The 13,677-nt window shown below is 55.4% G+C and overlaps 1 protein-coding gene across 4 annotated transcripts in view; it reads left to right on the top strand.

Annotated features, from left to right (window-relative positions):
• The window catches only part of SDK1 (sidekick cell adhesion molecule 1), an 876,890-nt gene that overhangs the window by 773,436 nt on the left and 89,777 nt on the right, over positions 1-13,677 (top strand). For all 4 annotated transcript variants that reach the window (XM_048224631.2, XM_057314981.1, XM_057314983.1 and 1 more), the window contains one exon: positions 12,359-12,553. In XM_048224631.2, coding sequence (XP_048080588.1) covers positions 12,359-12,553 — 195 coding nt within the window. The remainder of the gene's footprint in view (positions 1-12,358; positions 12,554-13,677) is intronic.

The raw sequence follows: 13,677 nt of genomic DNA, 5'->3' as shown, positions 1-13,677 counted from the left end.
GCCGGTCCTGCTGAGGGAAGCCCCATCCCCAGCCCTGCGCCGGTCCTGCTGAGGGAAGCCCCATCCCCAACCCTGCGCCGGTCCTGCTGAGGGAAGCCCCATCCCCAACCCTGCGCCGGTCCTGCTGAGGGAAGCCCCATCCCCATCCCTGCGCCGGTCCTGCTGAGGGAAGCCCCATCCCCAGCCCTGCGCCGGTCCTGCTGAGGGAAGCCCCATCCCCAACCCTGCGCCGGTCCTGCTGAGGGAAGCCCCATCCCCAACCCTGCCTGCTCCTGCCGTTCCCGCCGCTCCTGCTGCAGCCTCTGCCCTCTGCCAGGGCCAGCCCACTGTGCTTGCTGGTCCTTTGCCCCTTCTGTGCCTCTAAAGTCCCATTCAATGTGACCTCCACCTGCAAGCTCCCTCCACGCCCGTCCCTGCCTGGCTGTGCCCACCATCATCACATGAGTCTCACTGTCCAAAGGTGAAATCTCGTCACTCACTTTGAAGGGCATCTGTAACGTTCGTGCGCCTGTTTGAGGAATCAGACCACAATGGGCTAGCATTTACATCATTCAGATCCGGAGCCTCAGGAAGTCGGATACTACCCAGGAGAGACGGGGGCGTGGGCAAACACACACACTCATCGGCTCCCAGAGAATGACCTGGTAATGTCTGGGCGAGGGGAGCACGTCTGTCCCCTGCATCCCAGAGGCCCTTCCCGTCGGGTCTTAAACCTGGAGTTCTCACCCCTGTACCCAAGGAGACACGCACGGACGCTCCTGCCGCGTCACGTTCGATGGCAGGCGAAACAAAGAGCCAGGCACCTGAGTGTCCATCAGTCAGACAACAGAAAGGTGTATTGTGGGCTCTTCACACAGCAGAAAACACGATAGCAGTTAAAGGAATGACCAGGAGCTGCATGGGTCAACATGAGGAAGTGTTGCAAGCGTCTGTTCAGGGGAAAAGCAAGTCGGAGGAGAAAACACAGCGCGAGGGTGTTCCTGTACATTTAAACGTCTGTGTGCGTGATTGTCCTCATTTACTGGGCCCCACGTACAGTCGAAGTGTGAACTCACGGACAGCAGTACACCCTGAGTGGAGAAGGGAGGTTCCCTCTGAGGAAGAGGATCCGGTGGGGCCACAGGACGGCCTCAGCTTTGTCTCATCATTTCTCTTATATGAAACAAAACACAACAAAACAGCCCAATCTGGCAAAATCTCAAGATTTGTTCAGTTGGTGCAATGAATATTTGGGTATTCCATCTATATAATTCCCAGTATTTTCTCTATGTTTGAAAGATTTATAATAAAAAGGACAATCATAAGATTAAAATGACACATTCACTATAAATGTCTTAAAAAACAGAAAATTCAAATAAGTAACAGGAAGAAAATGAGAATCACCCACAATTCCACCGCCCCAAAATAATGTTAATATTTTTTATCATTTTTCTAATATTTTAATTATAAAATATTTCCTATTTAGAAGGGAGCCTCTTCGTCGTACTGCATGTATGTTTAGTACCGGTGACCCGCCAGGTCCCCCAAGGGATTTCGTGTTTATCTCTCCTTCAGTTTTCTGTACGATTTTCCTAGAGTTAAATTTAAGCCTAAAAATCTAATATTAGTGCTGCACATGTTTACATTTCATATAAACTCCTCTCACATGTTTTTCTGCAACGTGACTCTTCCCTCCCCCTGTGATGAATGTTTCCTACGTAGACACCCCCGCATCCACGTCTGCACACTCCCGATCACGACATTTGCAGCGTCCCCAGCATCCTGGTGCTCGCCTCCTGGTGTGCGTGCAGAAGGGTTCCCCAGGGCACACACCCAGGAACGGCCAACAGAGTTGGCACATTTTCAACTTCGCACAATGACACCAGACCATTTTCCTGAGCAGTAATACCAGTTTGTACTCCCACCAGCAGGTGTAAGGACCCCCATGGCTCCGCACGTCTTTGCCAACACTTGATAGGCTCAGCATCTAAACTTCTTTGCCATTCTGGTGTCTCGTTGTGGTTTTATGTTGGATTTCCCCAGCGGCTTCCCCAATGCCAGATGAGTGCGCCCAGCCTTGCAGGTCTGTTGGTTGCTCCCATCCCTGGACTGCCCTGGGCTTCATCTCAACTTTTATGGTTCCCATTTCCTATTCACTCTCTATAATTTCTCCTCACTTTCCGGTTCAACTGTGCACTTAGGCTTTCTTTTCTTGCTACCATATTTATTACTTTTGGATGTCTTAACAGGAAGGTTTTCCAGGACATCTGGTTTACCACATTGCCAAAAGCAGACTGTCTCTGTATACTTCAGTACGATTCGGGCATCCATGGTACGAACACATCCAGCCCGATAATGTAACCTTTAAATGCAAATACGTTATAATAGAACATTTTAAAAAAATACGGATCATCTCCCAAATGATGCAATCAGAAATAATGATGTGACCGACATCCTTAGAGGTGAATCTTCACAGCGTTTCTGATGATCTCCTCAGGATGCAAGCCTGGAAGCAGAGTCACTGGGAGAAGGTGCTAGAACATTTCCAGAGTTGTTCACCTACCTATCACGCTTTCTCTCCGGAAACACTGTGTCAGTCAGCTCTCCTGACAGCAGTGCCCATGCCACTCCACCTTCACCAGCATCGACGTTGATGGTTTGTTTTGTTTATCTCAGCCAGTTTGATACATAAAATAGAATATTCATATGAAGGAGACATTTTCAAAGTTCGCTAGCCATAAGTTGTTGGTTTTTTTCCTTTTGGGAATTTCCAGTTTATATTCTGTACTAGTTTGCTGGGGCTGCCACAGAGAACCATGAGCATGGGGATTAAACAACAGGAATCTATTTTCTGTCAACTCCGGAGGCTAGAGGTGCGAGATCCAGGCACAGGGAGGGCTGGTGTCTCTGGCAGCCTCTCTCCTTGGCCTCCCCATGTCTTCCCTCACCTTGTCGTCCCTCTGTGCGTGTCTGTGTCCTGATCTCCTCTTGTAGGGGTGCCAGCCCTCCTGAGTCAGGGCTCCCCCAGTACCTCATTTCACCTTAATCCCCTCTATAAAGACCCTCTCCCCAAATACAGTCACATTGGGGGTGCTCAGGGCTAGGACTATAACGTGTGAACGTGGGAGGTGTAATTCAGCTCGTGACACGTCCTTTGGCCATTTTTCTCTTGGGGACTCACCCCTTCCCTACTGGCTTTCACATACCTTGCACACTGGCAGCATCCAAGTACCAAGTGGCTGAGAGACCTGAGCCCAAAATCCGAGTCTGGGTTGGAGGCCTGACTCTGCTGGCGTTAGCACCGCGACACTGGGTCCGGACAAGTTAGCCCAGTAAATACCACCCAACATGATCGTTAACAATATTAACAATATTCACAGTCACAGATGTTGCAAAAGTTCCCCTTTTAATTTTGGTCACGGAGACTTGCATGTAGACTTGAAACATGTGCCTTCCCGTCGTCTGCTGTTCCCACAGTGAGGAAGCAGGTGCTGTCCCTGCACACAGGCCCCCTAGGCTGGGGTCAGCGGGCACCCCAGTCCCTCTTAGGGCCATCGTGGCTCCTTCCGCTCCTCACTCCAAGTGGTGACCTCTCTTCCCCCCGCCCCCCGGACTTATAGCCGCATCACTCCCTGGGCACCGCGTCCACTCAGGATACTGGCAGGACTGGGGCTGTGGGAGGGGTGACGGGCTCGGCCTCTTCAGGCTGCGGAGGGCGAGACACAACAAGAGGAAAGACCAAACAGCCACACGAACCCCGTGGATCTCAGGATCTGACACAGCCAGCTCTTCTCAGGAAGTGGTCCCAACTTCATGCCCCAGGCCCATGATTCACCCTCCCCCACATCCCCAGCCAGCCACGGTCTGCTCAATAAACTCAAGAATCCCAGGCTGCCTGCTCTGCTGTCCCTGGGGTTTGAAGCACTGCACTCCGGACAGGCCGAGGACAGCGTGGGCAAGCTTGCAGACTCAGCAGCCCAGCCCAGTGAATTTAGGCACATTACTGAGTCTTTCCATGCCTCGGCTTCCCTATCCCTCAAATGGGAATACCACTCATACTCCCTTGTAGTGTTGATTGAGTTGTGCATGAGGACCTTAGGATAACGCCCAACCACGTGGTAAGCACTCAAGGAACGTTCGCTCAAATGCATGGCTGTTTGGTATCTCATCGTGTGTCCTGGACCAGAGAATTTCTTCATGTCGTCCAATGCCAGCATCTAGCTGGTAGTCCCCAGCAGAGGTTTCACACGGACAAGACAGGGAGAAGAACAGGGAAAGGCAGGTTGGAGCCAGGTTATCAGAGGCTCCTAAGGGACATGCAGAAGCTTGGATTTTGAGCTATAGTCCCTGGGGGTGGGGGCATCACTAAAAATCGCAAAAGTCCAGGTAAGGAGAGGGCAGTATTTAAATACTCCTAGCATTCCAACCGTGGCAAAGCAGACAAAAAGTAAAATAGTGCTATGCCTACCTGTAATGCAGAAAAACACCACATTCTGTTGTAATGGCCTTTAGTTGTAATGGTAACAAATGTTGTCTGGGTAACCTGTCACCTGGATATTGTTACAGCTAGCACACCAAATTGCAGATGCCGTAGGAAGGGTGAGAAAACAGTTTCTAAAGATTCAGATCGGTGTTTGTGGGGGAGAAGGGGAAACATCTTTTTGCAAGACTGGCTTCCCACCCAGAGACCTCGAATCGATGCTCCCACTCGGGCAGCACGGCCTTCCGAGTATATAAAACAGCTCTGCAGCCGTGCTTTTGTAATCTATATCAAAACATGTTCTTGCATTTCCCAAAAAGATTAACAGCATGAAACACCACCAGACGCCTACGGGGAAAAACACTTGCTTATTTGCGTAAATATTTTACCGTGGAGAGCTTTTAGCATTTAGAGCCTGCCTTTGGGGGCTGCGGCGGGAGCCACCTGAGCACGGTCACCCTCCCTCCCTCGCTGACGACTCCGCTCTCTCTTAAATGCTGCCAAGCTAACGTGATGCGTGTGCTCTTTAAACCCGCGTGCGGGGCTGCCCGGCCACACATGCCAGAGCCTCCCCCCATCTCCACCTGCCTACCGAGGGCCTAACATTTACCCTTAGCTTATTACAGAAGGGTGTGCAAAGTCTCTGCTGAGAATTAGGAGCGCAAGTGAATATAATCCCTGCTTGCTAATACAGAGTTTTGATCCACTGTTGCGTTTGCCCCCAGCCCTCATGCGCATAAGCTGTAAAACCAACAAGCCACACGGTGCCTGGGCTGGGCGATCCCGGGGCCATTCTGCTGCCGTGGGCTCTCTGAACAAGTCGCGGGTGCTGGCAGGGCTGTCACCATTCACACCCACCCACAGGGGCTACCGAGGGCGTCAGCAGCACCGTGCCCCACTGGAGGCCTTGGCTTCGGCCCCGAGCGTCAGGCCCTAGGGACGTACCACCAAACAGGAGACTCTCAGGCAGGTGCCTTTCGCTTGCCCAGGACGCACGCAACCTGTGAGAGGCCTGCCACCACCCAATACGCCGTACACAGGTCCCCCAGAGGGCTCTGGGTGCCAGTCTACAGTTACCCCATCTGAGCGAGCCAGCTGAGATACCACCACCACCACCCCCCCCCAAGGAGGCTCCCAGCACAGCATCATCTTAGAACTCCTGCATCTCACACAGCTGAAGGTTCTAGAACTGGTGTCAGGCTTGAAACACATGCCCTTTCCTGATTCTGATTTTCTAGATGCGCATTGTTTTTTTCCATCTTCTGGGTGTGTTCAGAGACTGCGTAGTTTCAACCTTCACCGTGGATCAATGTGGCTTATACTTGGCATTCCCCCTCCCCCAAATGCCTGTATTATCATAATTCACCCATAACCTTACAAATCAGACTTCACTCGGGCCGTGTTTTCCTCCTAGTATTGATTCGGCTTGCCCATTCTTTCCTAACACCCAGCACAGCCCGTGCACCGCTGACATCCGGGACGCTAATGTTTCTATCTTCCTCAAACTGTAATTACGTAACCAGCCTTTCCCACCGAAACACTCTTCTCCCTCAACATCATTTCCCGTTATTCTCTACAAGTACAAGAATGGGTACTCACCTGCTTCCTTTTACCATTTATCTGCAGGAAAAAGCTCTCTTCTACTGTCCGTTGAGGCTGGGGCATTGCAAGGACATTCGAGGTGCCCGTCTTTACGTTCACCGGGCCACAGAATGGGGACAGGGCGCTATCACCCTGACTTAGGGCGGATAAGAGGAAGGTACGAATATACCCACAGGATGAGGGAGTCTCTCCCAGTGGCTCATGGGAGCTGGAGCAGAGGCAGAGATAATAAGCCGGGTGTCCCACAGCTGCGCACAGATGACGCTGTGCCTAGCTGTTCCTGCATTGGTCACAGTTGTCGCCGTGGCCGTAGGAAGTGGGCCTCCTTGTCTCCGTGCTTCGGTGGCGGAGGAGCCTGGGGCAATCCCGCTGCAAACAGCCTCCTTCCTGCTCAGTGCTGGTGGCGCCTTGGGGCAGGTCCATGTCGTGGAATATTACACACGTTTCTGAAGGAAAAGGATGACGCTTTCGAAATGTGGTGAGAAGACACGAATGAAAAGCCTGCGCTCGGAGTAAAATCAGTTTTGTTTCAAGTTCATATGCGTAGAAAAACGATGACCAGAAGCATTCCCTGAGATAGGAACAGTGACCTCTGGATGGTGAGGTCACCTTGTGGCAGGTGCCGTGTACGCAGTCGGCCTTCGGGGCCCGGCGCTGCCCCCCACAGTCCCACAGTGTTGGAGCGGCCAGCAGTGCGCTGCGCCCAAGGGCGCTCTCTGCCCTGGGGCCGGGATTCTGGGGGAGTTGCCCACCAGCTGCCCCCGGCCCATGACTGCTGGGGGTTGGGAGAAAGCTGCCGCAGCCCTCACCACCCCCGCCACCCTCTGCCCAGTGGGCAGAGCCTTGGGTGCCCAGCAGGGTAACTGCTTCCTCTGGCCATCTGTCAGCTTCCTCTGTCTCCTGGGCTCACCTCCAGAGAAAACCCTTCGTCCTGGGCCATCTTGGAGCCGACTGGGCCTCTCAGGACTCAGGCAGCAACATCCATAGAACGGAAAGTATCTTGTGTGGGCAGAGGCCTCCCCCCATCCCCCTGAGTCTCTAGCACCTGCCCCTGTGTAGCCGGCTGCATCATCCTCTCCTGGCCAGCATGGCCAACAGTGACCCACGGCAGCCCATGGGATGTGACATTCAGAGCGTCCTGGCCCTCAGGTCACCTCCCATCCTGGTGCACGCTCTACCCCTCCCTGGTGTTCTGGGCTCCAATGGCTGAGGGCTCTGGCATTGGGCTGGGCGGGGGCTGCCCCTCGTAGGTTGTCATGCCCGTCCCAGACCTAGTGGCGGCTCTGACCCCAGGCCCTACTGCAGGGGACTTGGACCCACTGCCCTGACCTTATTCCTTATGCAGGTACCCCAAGGCTCTTCCAGACAATCCCGTTTTTCTGTCCACTTTCCGAAACAACTTATCCTCTCCAGAGGAACCCTGGCCTTGGGGTTTCTGCCTCTCTGCTGTGCTGGCATCAACCCCCTGGCGCTGGAATGTCCCCCCCAGACCCCGTTCCCAAATGCCTGGTGGTCTCTCCCAGTCACTCAATGTCACCTGTAGTATGACCAGATTATTTTCAACTTGTCTCTCTTTTCTTCAGATCATCAGAATTCTACCATTTTAGAGCAGGAAGGAGCTGCAGGAAGCAGCAGGGCCTCCCGGTAGAGTGGGGTTCCCACGCTGAAGGCCCAGCTCCGTCCTCTGCTCACCATATCCCCTTCTGGCCCTCGGGGTAAAATAGACACACGTCCTGTGCCTGAAATGCAGAGGCACTAATACTTGGGGGCGAGTCGTTTTCTTAATTCATGGTGTAGGGATGAGAGCTTCTCTCTCCTCCCTTCTGGGTTCTACAGCGGGTCCAAGAAGTAAGTGGACATAAGACAGGAGAAGATCAAATCTAATTTTGTGTCTACAGGAGCCCCAAAGATTTGAGGCTCAAAAGTGACCAAAGCAGGCTGGTTTTAATGCCTTCGAGTCAAGGAAACAGTAAATTGGTGAAGAATTGACAAGACGAGGGGTTTGGGTTTGGGGCGGTCAGTAAACTAGTGAAATAACCGGGTTATACAGGCACCTCGGCCCCGAACTGCCTGTGGCTTGGGACGAGGCTGCCTCTCTTCCTCCAGGTGCAGCGAGGGGGACTGATTCCCTGCTTTCAGGGGACAGAGGAGGGTCTGAGTGTCCCTCTGGCACTGCCCATTTCTTAAGTAACTTGAATCCAAAATAATCAGCATGTGAAAATGGCGTATTTGGGGGTAGCCTAAGCTTCTCTGCTTCAGTGGCTGGAAATGAGAAGCTGAGAGTCACGTTGGGGTTGGGGTGGAAGCCTGGCTTGGGACCTCCCGGCCGCCGAGGTGTTGAGTAGGGAGGAAGGGCCTGCAGGCTGCAGTCTTGGGCTCCGGGGAGGCCTGGGACGTCTCCCGAGCCATGTGTGTGCATAGCCCGTGTCTGCCCGCTACGGATGCTGGGAGAGCGTGTGCCAGCAGGTGGTTCCGATGTCTCCTTGCCCTATGGGCATGTATTCTCACACTGGGAAGAAAAAACCCATTCAGCTCCTCCTACCCAGGAATCCGGCGTGCGCATAGACAGGGCCCCAGCCCCGGGCCGACGTGCTTAGCCTGCTTCTAGTACAAAGTCAGACTCTGTTTCTTTGAGGAGGGTTGCTATCTCTTCATCACCAGGAACTATATTCAGATGGCTGAACGCACTGACGCCGGGTCACACCTCATTCTTGAGGTTTTAAAAATGTTGTGTTTGCTCATGTTCTTATAGGTAACGTCTGTGTCTGCCAGTGTGGCCTCTGTGTTTAATTGTAAAGATCAGTTTGTCTTTGCAAAATATCTTTCCTCTTTTTTTTTTCTCTAGTTTAGGAATACGCATATGTTAATGACACTGGTTGGTTGCTTTTTGTTCTGGGCACAGACTGACCATCTTCCACAGGCTCAGGGGAAGAAGGGGTCGCCACCAAAGCCCCTGGCTGACCCCGGTCCTACGCGAGGCTTGCTTCGGCCTCTGTCTATTGAGCACATCCCAGCATGGCAACACCGCCAGGGGAGAGCGGCTGGCTTCCGCCCAAGCTTTGATCTGTCCTGCGCACCGCTTTAAATTTGCTGAATGGGCATCTCTATTCCCGCAGTCCGCTGCAAATCCTGACAACATAAAAATAATAACACGACCCATAACAGCCGGAGGGGGACATACTGAGGTTAGAGGTGCTTTAAGAGCATTGATTTACATAACTTTCATAGCAGCGGGTGAGTGTCAGAGAGAAGTTCGGAGTTAATAGCTCAGATAACAGAGTTAAACGCACAGACCAGAAGAGAGAGAAAAGCAGTATTGTAAGCAGTCAGCAGTTTGTGACCGACAAGCCAGAGGAGGAAGTATGCTGACTTCACCCCCATTCCCAGGGACGAGTCCGTGGTGCTGTAGGAAGAATTGGGGACTGAGTACCTTGTGGAAATCATGGCCGTCGGGGGTGAGGACGTCGTGACTCTCAGGAGTGAATGAGAAGAGCCACAAACAGATGGTGAGACGCGGGAAGGACCAGACATGTGACAGAGCAAATGCCGACCCAGAGGAGCTGCCAAGGAGAGCCCAGTGCGGGGCAGGATGCGTGCACACCCAGGCAAAGACGAGAGTCTCTTCACAGATGCCTTAGCGGCTCTGTGCTCTCCGGTGCTCCCCAGAAAGACGGACAAGAAGCTGGCAGAGCAGACCTGGCAGGCACGGCTCAGTACAGAGCACACAGCACACAGCAAATGGGACAGGCCTGGCAGGGCCAGGGCATCCCTCCCACGTCTAGGTACCCATCCCCAGCTCCGAAGGGACCAAGCAGGAGCCTGACCTGTGTTTGTCTGGGTCCTGCCCGTGGGCTGCCGCTGCCTGGCGCTCACCACCGTTCCCCAGAGCTGCCAGACTCAGCAGGTGCCTGGGTGAGGACCAGAAGCCATGGGGATGAAATTCCCTGGAGGCTGCATGACAACGGATGTCCAGAGTGGCTGGCGGCTGGTGGAGTGACTGGTGGGGATGCTGTGTCCTGCAGCCACAGAGGGCGGAGAATTGCCTTTTTCTGTAATGACGTTACAACCCAGAGTGAGTGTGCGTGAGTGTGTGAGTGCACTGGGGCCCTGCGCACCTCCCTTCCTCTCCCCTCCCAGTAGGCCAACGCCCTCCCCATGAGCCACTCCCTGCTGTGCTGCCCCCTCACGCAGCCTAACAGATGGAGACCCAGAGCGGGCCCGCCGCTTGTTCGCAGTCACACAGCAGAGACTTCCCAGAGCCTGGATCGCAACCCCGGGAGGTGCGTTCCAGAGCATGGGCCTGCCACGCCCCAGATGCTGTTCTCCCTTGAAAACACACTCGTGCTGCAGGCACGCAGGATGCATGGTCTCCAGGAGCCAGGATTTGGCAAGGAGACTTTCCCTTTGCTGGACAATTGGGGCGGATGTTCTCTCTTCACAGGAACAGTATGACTCGGTAGAAAGTGAGACAGACTCAGGGTTCCCGACCCCGTTCTGCTGGTTACTTTCTGTGTGACCTCAGGCAGACCACTTACCCTCTCTGAGCTCTACGGCTTCATGGCCACGTGAGGACACGTAGCTTCTTATCGTGGCTGTTGTGGGGGCACAGGGAGCCAGGAGGTCAGCAGGAGAGCCCCATGCGGTGGCTGTGGTGACCACGGCGTCCTCACCCTCAGGAGGCGAGGTGCCCAGGAGTCTCTGAAGGCTCAGGACCAGCTTCCCATGGCACCGAACCCCAGGCGCCCCACTTACAACAGGTGAGGGAAAGAAGGGTGGGAGGAGGGTACAGAGAAGCTCGGCCCGGCTTCTCTGGGCTGCTGGTCATTGGTCCCTGAATGGGGAAGGACACGTGTCTAGCAGGACACCCTGGCCAGAGGCTGGAGGCCAGCTGAGCTGCCCCTGGTAGCTTGGGGACAGCTTGTCGTCATGGGGAGAAGAAACCATTGGAGGCAAAGCAGCATCCTAGCAATCACACGGAGTCCTGCAAACACCAGGCCTGTGGACTGGGCAGGGAGTGCCGGACCCCCCCCCCCCATCTGTGTGGTGATGGTGGTGACCAGCAGTTGTCAGGGGCTTGACGCTGATCACGTGGAACCCCCCCGCCCCCCCGGCCTCACATATGGCCAGCTGGGAGAGGCTCGTCATGTGGTTGGACAGATGACGAAGTGCGGGAGCGGGGCAAATGCCTGTAAGCCCAGTCGCCAGCGGAGCCGAAGAAGGTGCGAGAAGGACAACAAAGGAGCGGGGTCGTCTCACCCAGAGAGGCGGGTGGGTGGCATGGAATTCCTGAGGCCTTGTCTCTGGGCGGCCATCCCACCGAGGCCGAGCTGGTGGAGGACAGAGTTTGGCTCTGCTGGCCTGCCCTCCCCCCACCCTGGGAGGTCCCTGTTTAACCCCAGCAGGTTGGCTGTCATCCGTGTTTGTGGATGCCACCGCACCCCACCATCTCTGGCTTTAATCAGGGCAGGAGTACAGCTGTCTGCACCCGCGAGGAGGCCGCGCCCGCTGGGTCCCGGGCTGGGCTGACTGTTGGGATTGCCTCTTCAGACGCGGGCGGGGGGCGGCGTCGGCGCAGGCTGGTCGGGAGGCTCGGTCATTAATAACGTCTGATCAACCATAATCCCTTGATAATCAAGGAACTTCAAGAGCCGTTCAGAGCCGCGGAATCCCCCCAGAACTCATGACATGCACCCCGCTGCCTCCTCAGCAGGAGAGGGGGGATTATTTGCAGGGGAGCCCCCAGCTCGGGGGCCATGCTGGGGTTTCCTGGGGGGTGGGCACAGAGGAGGGGCCAACAGCAGGATACAGAGCCACGCCAGCACCAGCTGCCAATCCCAAAGCTGGGATCTGCGGGCAGACGGGGAGGATGACCGAGAGGAAGGACATGTAACCATGGGAGAAGGGTGCACTTGAAGGAACAGTCTAGAAGGAGGCACTGCCCTTGGCCCTGCAAGGGGAAGGGCAGGTAGCGGGAGGGGTGAGGAGGGACAGAAAAAGCAGGGAGTGCTGGGCTTGCCCCTCAGGAGGGATTCCCACCACGTCCTCTCTGCTTCAGCAGCCACAGGGAAGATGAAACTGTTTCCACATCTTGGTGGCGGGAAGGATGAAGGGGAATGAGGGTCATGGAGACCCAGTGCTCAGAGGTTCCATCCGTTACTACAGCTGTGCCCCCTCTCAGATCCCGGCCAAGGAGGAAGGATATCAGGGAAACAAAGCAGAGTGTTGGGCAGGTGGCGGGAATGAGGGGTCCCTAGGGGGTAATGTGACTGACGCGTGGCCCTCCTGCCCCGCCCACAGGGTACCAGATCGCCTACCGCCTGGCCAGCAGCAGCCCCAACACGTTCACCACGGTGGAGGTGGGCGCCACAGTGAGGCAGTTCACAGCCACGGAGCTGGCCCCAGAGTCCGCATACATCTTCAGGCTGTCGGCCAAGACGAGGCAAGGCTGGGGGGAGCCGCTGGAGGCCACCGTCATCACCACTGAGAAGAGAGGTAAGACCCGAGGCCCAAGTCCACTGTCATGGTGCTACAGGGCCCGAATGGGAGCCGCACACTTGCTGGGTCCGCAGCTTCCCGGGTCAGGCCCTGCACCGAAGGGTGTCTACACAGCCCGACATTTACCAGACAGGCAGGAGTGTCCCTCTCTGCTCTCAGAGAGGTTGTGCAACTGGCCTGGGTGGCTGAGTCACCATCTTGGAGGGCAGCTCCCTGAAGCCAGGCACTTGGTCTCCGATGTTCAGAACCATGTGCCCAGCTGAGCAGCTGCTCAAAGAACACGTTTCCTACCAGGCGGTCCTAGTGAGGTCTGTCCTCATGGACGCCGCTTCTGTTCAAGCACTGGCGACGTGCTTGTTGTACGTTGTCTTGGTTTATCCTCACCAGCGCCTGGGGAAGAAAGTGCTGTGAGCCCCCGTTCTACAGAAGAGGAAGTGGGGGCCCAGACAGTCAGTCATTTGCTGGGGACACAGCTGTGGTGCAGTGACGTGGACACCCTCCACAGACCCCCCAGGCCATCTCCTCCCACAGAAATCTCCATCTCTGCGAGCCCCTCATGTGCCCTCCAGCCTTGCTCTGGGATCTGCCTCAGCGGGCTCCCTCCCCAGGGCCACCCCAACTCCAGGTTCAGAGGTCAGAGCCAGGCCCAGAGGTCTCGGGGAAGAGGACGACAGGAAGGCACTTGCACACATGTGTGCTGGGACAGATGACCTGTCCTACCTCCTATCTGGGAGTCCCCAAGCACCAGGCTCTGGAGCTGTGTGACCTTAGGCAAGGCCCTTTTCCTCTGTGCCCTGGTGCCCACCTGGTGGCCTCTTGGGAAGCACCCGAGGGCCAGCAGGGTCCGCAGACCTCCAGGAGCAGAGCTGGTGCCATGGCCGCACTCAGAGGGTGAGCCAGGTCCCTGCGGCCTCTGTGATCACTCTGGGACAAGATCTAGAGCAGACAGTCTAAGGACAGCATGAGTTGAACCCAGAGTGCTTGAAAAACAATCCGAAGGGCCGATCCGAAACCTACAAAAGGTAGAAGGCAGAGGAGGCTAGTGTGCACTGAGCCCTCGCCACATGCTGGCCACATGCTGGCCACGTTCCAGGCATTGCAGCCCGCTGCTCTCTCTAATT

The sequence above is a fragment of the Ursus arctos genome, unplaced genomic scaffold (assembly GCF_023065955.2).
Source record: "Ursus arctos isolate Adak ecotype North America unplaced genomic scaffold, UrsArc2.0 scaffold_2, whole genome shotgun sequence".
Lineage (NCBI taxonomy): Eukaryota > Metazoa > Chordata > Mammalia > Carnivora > Ursidae > Ursus > Ursus arctos.
Note: the sequence above shows the minus strand (reverse complement) of the source record. Positions and strands in the feature narration are given on the sequence as shown.